Source organism: Rattus norvegicus, chromosome 10, assembly GCF_036323735.1.
Source record: "Rattus norvegicus strain BN/NHsdMcwi chromosome 10, GRCr8, whole genome shotgun sequence".
NCBI lineage: Eukaryota > Metazoa > Chordata > Mammalia > Rodentia > Muridae > Rattus > Rattus norvegicus.
The window spans coordinates 10,772,511-10,781,981 of record NC_086028.1 but is presented as its reverse complement, the minus strand read 5'-3'; the positions used below and the strand labels follow the sequence as shown (position 1 = coordinate 10,781,981).

The following is a 9,471-nucleotide window of genomic DNA, read 5'->3' as shown; positions in this document are numbered from 1 at the left end:
CTTCACCACATGGAGCCAGTGTTGTCTTTGAAGAATGATTTTCAGAAACAGAACTCGGGAGAAACACATTCTGCCCCAGCTCCAGTGCTCACACACTCTATCTGTGTGACTTTACCCAGGAGAATGTAGAGAAGCATCTATTCGCAGACCATGACAGTAGGAAGAAAGGATCCCACCAGAGCCCCCGGTAGTGAATCAGCGCGCGTGTGCTCATGGCAGATATACTACGGAGAATCCCACCGCTCCTGGTCAATTGTTCACCTCTTATGTAATGTAGGGGAGGGTCATGGACATTCCTCCCCGATTCCTTTGTCCCTCAAAGGTCTCCTATGGGTGGTCATAGCTGCTCTGCTTCAAGAATGCAATGGTCACACCCAACTCAATGGTAATAGCTAGACTCTGCTTGCTGTGTGAGCATGGGCCAGTGGCTAAACCTGTCTGACACCAGCTTGTGTGAAGTGGAAAAATGGACACAGATGCGCACCTCAAAGGACTCTGGAGAGGGCAATATTCTGTCCTCAACGCTCAGGCCAGATCACAGACAACAGTTTATCTCTCCGCTGGGGAGAGGGCTTGACTCTGCACACATACACTCCAGCCCACTCAAGGGCTAAATCCACTCTGTAGCCTGTGTCTTCATGCAAGCTTAATGTCACCTGGAGGCTTGTGGGGACAGAGCTGGTGGCCTTTTAGAGTACAGAGATGCTTTGAAATGTCTGTGGAGAAGGGGGCAGGTGGCAGATGGCCTCTCAGAGCACAGATAAATTAGGAGAGAGAAACTCACTTCTAGGAAGAGAGAGGAGCTCAAAGCCACACTTCTGGCAGATGCTTTCCAGGCTGCTGTCTGGGGATGGAGGCAGCTGGCAGGCTTCTTGCTGTTTCTTGCCCCAGCTTCCCCTCCTGTTGAGGGATTTCCCAGATTTCTAGAGGGCTTTGACGGGTGTGTGTGACAATGTGAGTTAAAGGTCAGAGCACAGCAGCAGCCCTCACTCTACATCTCTAAAGGCAGCCAAATTTTAAAAAGAGGAAGAGCAAAGAGATGGCTCAGCAGTTAAGAACATGCTCTTCCAGGGGCGGGGGTGGGGTATATTCAGGTTTGATACCCAGTACCCAAACAGCAGCTCACAACTGTCTGTGACTCTGGTTCCAAGGGATTGGACCACCCTCTTCTGGCCTCTATGGCCACTAGACAGGTATGTGGTACACTGACATACATGCAGACCAAATTATGTGTGTGTGTGTGTGTGTGTGTGTGTGTGTGTGTGTGTGTGTGTGTGTGTGAGAGAGAGAGAGAGAGAGAGAGAGAGAGAGAGAGAGAGAGAGCCATCCCACTATTTCTCAAACCTTGCTTTTAGTCCCCAGCATGTGAGGCATACCCATAATCCCTGTAGGACTTGGAGACAGGAAAATCAGATGTTCAAGAAGACCCTTGAGTTCCAGAGTTCCAGGCCAGCCTGGGTTACATGAGACTGTGTAAAAGAGGAGGGCGGGTGGGGGGAAAAAGCTATACCTGACAGATTGTGACAATGGTGACCTCAGCACCATTGTCCGATCAGTGTGAGTCACGGATCCCCACATGAGAACCCTTGTGTGACTTTGAGGCAGCCTTGTCTTCTTCTGGGTCTTAGGAACTATAGCGCCCCCTCTCTCCCCTGCTTCTACCCAGTAGAGCTTCTTGCCACAGCTACCAGTACTTCTCAGCCTGCCCCTGCAGCCAGCTCACAGCTGGGGTGGAAGCAACCCTTGAAAGACACTTACCAGCCCCTTGGAGGGCTCTGGTGGCCCCTCCAGGTATTTACATTTTTTAAAATTGTTAACCAGTTATCTCAAATGAGCTTCTAATTAGTGGAGCTCCAGGGCTGTAAGGAAATGAAGCGAAAACATGTAAATACTGCAGGGAACTATTTAGTGTGGTCCTGCCTTCCCCAAGCACACACTGCCTTTTTTCCTGTTGTCTTCCCTTGGACCCTAGTGACTTTCTTTCTAAACTCTCTGAGGGAGCCTTGGGGGCAGATTGTGGGCGCTGCATATTAAAAGCTGAGCTCATGAACTGGATCAGCCTGGAGAAGTTATGCAAAATACTGCTTGCTCTCACGGGTTCTAGAAGTTTGTCAACCTCTCTCAGGGGTGGAATGGAAGCCCCTTCTCCCTGAACCTGGGTGAGGAAATAGGTTTCACAGAACAGGGATCAGGTTGGTGGCTCCATGTGATACTGGGCAGCCACCGCCATCATCTAAACAGTTATTTACTTGTGTATCTATGGTAAGCGTATGTGTCATAGTGGGACATAGTGTGAGTGTGGAGGTCAGAGAGCAATTTGTCCAAGTTGGTTCTCTCCATGTAGAACCTGGGAATCCAATTCAGGCAGTCTGGCATGGCACCTTTCTCTGGACAGCCATCTTGCCAGCCCCGAGTTTAACTTAGACAATTCTGAAGTCATAGTAGCTTCCTCTTGGCTCTTTGGACACAGTTGTGTTCTCAGGAAGCCCGAGTATCCTGTGGCAAGCCCCTGTTGGCCCACAGCCTTCCCAGGCTGAAGTTGTGCCTGGTACTAGTCATCACTCTGTAGCTCTCTCCCCCAGAGGAACTAGCCCAGCTGATATCTAGGATATCTAGGACGGAAGTGGACACTTCCCGCCCAGCCTGGTCCAGCCGCGGTTTTGTCAACTGAACAAATGATGCATTCTCTAAGCCACTGGAGTTTGGAATACAAACTATGGCTGTCTGTGAAGCCATAGGTGTTTAAGATACCTGGTTTGCATAGAGCCCCTGCCCTGTGGAACAGGTCAGGATGAGTGATTTCCAAATTCCCTTAGAGCAAGGTGAGGAGACTCACTTTTTCCTGGAGTTCTCAGAAGGTGTCCAATACTGTTAAAGCACTGTTAGAATCTATTAAAACCCTTTCAACATTAATGAGGAATTCGTATTCCTGCTCTTCATTTCCTGTAAAGCAAAGACACAGAGAGTAAAGCCACACGGCTTCCTAATTGGACTCTTCCCCGTTGCCCCAGCTGCGTTGGACAAAATGATTCTCAGTCAGACAGCCAGCAGGACTGCCTTCATGTCAGCCTGCCTGCTCTGAGCACTCTGTGAACGCCTGGAGAAAACCTGCACAACCACCACAGTCGAGTGGCGCAGCCCCTGAAGATGCGGCTTCAGCCAGGCCTGTTTGCACCACACTTCTTGTCAGAAGCCTGAGAGCGCTCCAGAGGACCCAAGGCCATTTCTTCCTGGGTCAGAGAGTGAACTCCTCCCTCCCAAGCCCTGTAGCAGTGACAGTGGTCACAGTCAGAGGCTGAGGAATTCTGACACCCGGGCTCTCAGATACTACCAGAGGCTGTGGAATTTCAACTTCTCAGGTCTTCTGCTCCACGCCCTGATACTGGAGGCCTGCAAAGCAGCTGGAAGACTTGTAGAGCAAAGAGTTCTAGGCCTGGGAGATGGCTCTGTGGGTAAAGCTCTTACTGTGCAAACACGAAGACCCCAGGAATGCTGGACGTGACAGCACATGTCTGTGATTCCATCCATCACTCCTCTGCTGGGATGGACAGCAGACACAGGAGAATTCTTTGAAGCCCATGGCTAGCTAGCTTCATGTGTGCAGCAATGAATATAAAAGGCTTTGCCTCGAACATGGTGGGAGGTGAGGACTGAGAGCTAACATTGTCCTTTGACATCTTCATAAATGCCAAGGCACAGCCGCACATGACGAAAAACAAAAGAGATGGGGCTGGGGAGGCGGCTCAGTGGTTAGAAACACCTGCTGACCTTGCAGGAGACCCAAGTTTGGCTCCCAGCTCACAATTGCCTGTAACTCCAAGGGCTCTGATGCCCTCTTCCAGCCCCCTGGACTCCTGCAATGTGCCCTGCCATCACAAATAAATAATAAACTAAATCTTGAGAAAGAGTTCTGCTCTCTGAGTCTGCCTGGGAGCAGAACTCTAGAGGGTACCTGCTGCTGCTGCCACCTGCCTGCTGCTACTTCTCCACTGCTCAGATGCAAGGGATACAAGCTGCCACAGACTCCTCCAACCCTCCCACTCCCAGTGCTCTCCCAATCCCCCCCCCGCCAACACTCCCATGTAGTTGGCTACACTGCTTTTGGCTCCCAGTGGCTTGCACACATACATCTGCCCAGGAGTTATCTGGATATGAAAGACACACACACACACACACACACACACACACACACACACACACACACACACCAGTTAATTTTAAAATTCAAAGGCTGGGCAGTTCTAATCCTCCCCGCAGGACACGTTTCCCTCCTGTAATCCTGGCTTAGCACCCTCTAATTCTATATTTTATTTTTGTTGCCTTGGCTCCTTCAGGGGCAGCTTCCTAGTTTTTTGCTGCCCAAGACGCTTCTGAGCAGCCCTTCCAGGGGCTGCATTTCTTCTCACCTACATTTTGGATGATTTTCATTCTGCAGCTCTACATCTGATCTGTGCCCCTCAGAACCATGGTGGTTCCCTGTCTTCCTTTCTCCCAGTTCCTAGTCCACACAAGTCTAAAGGTCCTGCTTCTGTCTGTCTGCCCAACCATTGGCCCTTGTCTCTTTATTGATAGATTAAAAACCAATTGGGGACAAGGACCTTCATCATTTGGACACACAGATTCCCGTAGAAGGACGGATTAATTGGAAGCGTTGGAACCTAATCCCCAACATCACCTCTTCTGTCCAAATTTTTAAAAAGACTCTTCTCTCAGACATAAATGGAGCACAACAATAACAATTATGTAAATTACAAGGTATGACATACAATTTACATCCAGGCCATCATATTTGGCAATTTAAATAAATATTCTATTATCTACCTTGATGAGTTACAGTTCTGTACCTAAATCATGTTTGATTTCAACTTGTATTACCATCTGAAAAACATCTTTTTGAATCTAGAATACCTTCTTTAAGGCTAAACAGCTTAAGTTCAGTTGTGGGATTATTATTTTTTTTTTTTAGAGTTAGTTGAAAATGTATTGAGTAAAATGCTCCAGACGTTTAGCCTTTGCTTCAATTGTGAGCCATCAAATTAAGGGAGGGTTAAGATTATGATGTATCATCCTATTCACAGAAGAACACAAAGCTGGTTGCTCACTGCAGAATACCAGCCTCTGGGAAACACACCATAATTATCCTAGTTATTTGGGTTGGCACAATAATTACTTTTCTTTTATGAGTATATTGATGAATTACGAAATGTTTAAGGGAGCCCACCAAAAAAATTTTTAAAAAGACTTTTATACATACATTCACATAAACACATTAATACAGAGATACATTAGGAATGAACTGTCTGCTAGGTTTTGCAATCTAATTTTAAACTCCATGCCTTTACAAGAGCTTGCTTGTCATTTCTGATGAGGGATGTGGGGATGAGACTGTAATGGGTGTGACTAGTATTCAACTTATTCATGTTGGCGCCTATACAATACAGTTTTAATATTGAGTAGAATTCTGCAAAAGAATTGGGGAGCCATTTTAATATTTACAGGGAACGAATCAGCAGAACAAGATTCTATCAAATAGGCTGTGTACAGTAGCTGCAGCTTAGAAAACACACCAGTAATCTGTGCCTGGTGTATAAAGAGAACCAAGGACACAGATGGCTTTACAACCAAGTGAGTACACAGCATCAACAAATTAGAGGACAAAAGAATTCACATTTTCTACATTAAAAAAATTACAGATCTCACAAATGTCTTTGAAGACACAGAAAATTCCAAGTCCTTTGAAGGGTGTGAAAGAAGAAATCTGAAATGTAACTCTGAGTGTAAAAAGTTTACTTCACAAGACCAATTTTCTTGGCTTCTGTTTCATATATCAATAATCTCCACATTTTGACTATAAAAACTTCTGCTTCTTCATCTAGTACCATGGCAACATCATCTAAAATGCTCTGTGGTGAACTATGTGCCATAACCTTAGAACAAACAAAATCAACTAAAGTAGCTTCTTCTTCACCTATGTATTCTATGATTTTCTTATTGATCCATGGCCGGATTCTGCGTTCCATCAGTATAGAATCCACAATAGACCAATCCAAAGGATAAGCAAAGAGCTCAGGCTTGGCTGTGGGAATTTTCTCAATGAGACTCTTAATGTGTTTGCGCTTTTCTTCAGTGTTTACAGTGCCTTTGGCGGCATTTTTATCATCTTCGCCATAATCCAGGGGAACCAGTTTCCTTTTTCGGGGCACATCATCACTGTCTTCATCCTCAAATTTGTTAAAGACACTATCTACAGGTAGTTTCTTTCTCTTCACTGAATTAGGTTGGCCAGGACTATTGGAAGCACCCAATTTAAGACTTAGTCCTATTTTTGGCCTATGTTCCTCAGGCTGCTGTTGATCTGGTGAGTTTTCATGAGGAATAATAATACCACAAGGAGACTCGTCCCCGGGAGTGTTAGGTGTTGCATTGCTGCTGGCAGAGGACACAGATGGAGCGGAGCTGATGGGTCTCAAGGTGGGTTTGAGACAAGGCTTTTGCTCTGGTTCTTCTTCCTCTTCCACAGGCTCCTCTCGTTTTTCTTCTTTTTCTTGCTTTTCTTCTTCTTCTTCCTCTGACTCTGGCTCTTGCTTTATTTGAGGTTGCCTGCGCCTCTCAGCCTCTTGTTCCATCCTCTGGAGCTCTGCATCTGGATCTGGATGCCCCTCTGCCAGTAAACGTTGCCTGATTTCCTCAAGTTCTTCCTTCTCTCTCTTCCTGTCTCGTTCATCGGCTTCCATTTCTTTCTCCCTATCACGCAACCGTTTCTGAAGAGCACTACCCCTGTAGTACTTTGGGTCATCTCTGTCATCGTCATAATCTTCTAGGAATTCTTTTAATCGTTTAGCCTCTTTAGCCATTTCTCTTCTTCTTTCTTCTTCTCTTTCCGCCTCCTTCTCATATTCCCTAGTTTTCTTTCGTTCTCTGATTTCCCAATTCTTAAGGCGCTCTTGATACGCAGCCTCTTTCTCTCGCAGTTTTCTTTCAAGTTTTCTTCGTTCATATGCATCTTCTTCATCCTCTTCTCTGTCTCTTTTCTTGTCTTTCTCTCTTTCACGCTCCCGTTCCCGTTCCCTTTCACGATCTCTACTTTTTTCTCTTGATCGACTCCGATCCTTATTTCGATCTGAGCTCCTTTCTCGGTCCCGGTCCCGATCTCTCTCTCGGTCTCGGTCTCGCTCTTTTGTGCGGTCACGATCCCTATCCCGTTCTCGTTCCCGCTCCCGTTCTTTTTCCTTTTCTCGTTCACGTTCTCTTTCCCTTTCTCGTTCCCGTTCTCGCCTTTCTCGTTCCCTTTCACGTTCCCTCTCTCTTTCTCTCCGTTCTTTCTCAATTTCCTGTCTTTCTTTTTCTTTTTTGCCTTTCTCTTCTTCCAGTTTCTTGTGTGTGTCTCTGAACTTGCTGATCTCTCGGGATATCAAATCTCTTTTGTCTTCTTCCATTTCTATAGCATTTATATCCTCCTTGGTGATGAGTGGGTAAGGGATCAATGGGGCCACTGGAAATCTACGGAAAATGTCCTCCTTCTTTTCCTTTTTCTTCTTCCTGGGGTGAGAGTCAGACTCCTGTGAGGGGGCATTTAGCTCACTGGAATATTCTCGGATTAAAACTTCAATGGCCCCTTTAATCATCTGGTCTCTTCGCTTTGTTTCTTCATCTAAGGCTTCTTCATCATCATTAGTGACAGTTTCTGGTCTTGCGTTCCCATTAGCTTTCTTCTTTGCTTTCCATTCATCCAACTGCGCCTTTGTCTTTGCATCAACTTTAACAAGTAGCTTCTTCTCTCCAATCTGAAGGTCATGCAATAATCTGAGGGCTCGGAGGGTAGATTCAGGCTCTTTATACTCACAAAATCCAAACGCTTGAAGTTTTCCAGAAGCGCCTTGCACTCTCTTCCAGCTCAACACCAAACCACATTTAGCTAAGAGCTGTCTTATAAGCATGTCTGAGGCCTTCTCAGAAATGTTGCCAACAAAAACTGTAGTAGTAGGGCCACAATTTTCATCATTTTCTTTTAATTTTAAGCCTGGATGATCCTTTCTTGCTCCCAAATGCTTTCCAACCATGGACACGGTAGGCACTAGGACAGTTGGAGCAGGAGCCATAATACTCATTGGTACAGGAATCATTGGTGTCCCTGGAGGTACTGGTGGAGGAAAGCCAGGAAACTGTGGGGGTGGGATCCCCGGAGGGAGAGCTGGGATTCCCATGGGAGGGCGATTCAAATGAGGGGGAAAAGACATTCTGACTGCACCAGTAGAAGCTCTTGTATTATAATAATATTCTATCTCAGCACTTTCTTAGGAAGGCAGTTGGTATAGTACCCGCCGCTAAGAAAACGGTACTGTCTTCGCGGCCTCTGGGCGTCAGGTTATGAGTAGGCTCCACCGGTTCGAGGTTTCTGCGCGCCGCCCGACTCAGAGACTGGTTCCGAAGCGCCTACTCGAATAGGCCGGAAACACAGCCGCGCTGCGCGGGGAGCTACTGGAGGTCTTCCAGTTGTGGGATTATAACTAGTCTTCAACCTCATCAGAGATTTGATAAGGAATTAAATATTACCTGGGTATGTAGGAAGCACAAAGACGCAGTTTCCAAAACTTTTCCCTCGCTGTTCAAAACTACGACTATCTCCAAATTATCCCTTAAAATGACAACCTACCTATAACTTGTAAAATCACCCTAACCAGACACCCAAACCCAAGTGATCAGGCTGATGACTCTCCATGGCTTCTTCCTACTGGAAGGAAGGGGCAATGAGAAATTCTTTAAAGAGTGGGGAGGTGGGAATATTAGAAAAATTGACTTAAGAAAGTTAGCTTTGGCATCTGTCATCCATTCTCTGTACGCTTAGGAGATGAGGGCTCAACTGAAGTTCTGACTGGATCTGTCTGAAAGGTTGGATGAACCGAGTCCATTGGGAATCAACAGCAATCCCGGAAGCTGTTCTGGAAGCAAGTCTCTGGGCAGCCTCAGGAAGCAGGGGGCTGGAACAGCAGGTCATTTCAGTGTCCAAGCAGATGAATCTTGTCAGAGATGTACATTCTGCAATGTATGACTCTCAGAAGCAAAAACATAGTACTATTAAGATACTTGTATTGTGCAGGGTGCACATACCAGGATGAAATTCATTCCTTGTTTGAGCGGGCGAAAGACAGCTGTCTTTTTTTTTTTTGTGTGCTAATTTTATCAATAACCAGCTGTGCTAAATCTTCATTCACACCTTAGGAAGGAGGGCATGAAGGATCTTAAGGACTCCATAACCAACACGATTTATTGTTTCATTTTAGCTGAAGTTTTAGGAATCAGCAGATCAAGTTACCTGTCCTGTTCGATTTTCTCGAATTTTTTCTTTACCGTAGTCAAGATCCTCAGAGGGTCTTTCCTGTCCTATCTGATCCATATCACTCTGGATGGTGTCCAGAGCCTCTTTGTCTTTCCTGTCAGCACAAACACAGAGCCTCTCCCCCAGTAACTGGA

General features: G+C 46.1%; 1 protein-coding gene across 1 annotated transcript; it reads right to left on the bottom strand.

The window, feature by feature from the left end:
• Window positions 1-5,472: 5,472 nt before the first annotated feature.
• Rbm25l1 (RNA binding motif protein 25-like 1) lies at window positions 5,473-8,488 on the bottom strand. The gene has a single exon (XM_003750770.5). The coding sequence runs from the start codon at window positions 8,235-8,237 to the stop codon at window positions 5,787-5,789; it is 2,451 nt and encodes an 816-aa protein (XP_003750818.2). The 5' UTR covers window positions 8,238-8,488; the 3' UTR covers window positions 5,473-5,786.
• Window positions 8,489-9,471: the final 983 nt, after the last annotated feature.

What these genes read in the sequence shown, in the direction of transcription:
- Rbm25l1 (XM_003750770.5), bottom strand. Translation starts at nt 8,237, where the DNA reads ATGTCTTTTCCCCCTCATTTGAATCGCCCTCCCATGGGAATCCCAGCT.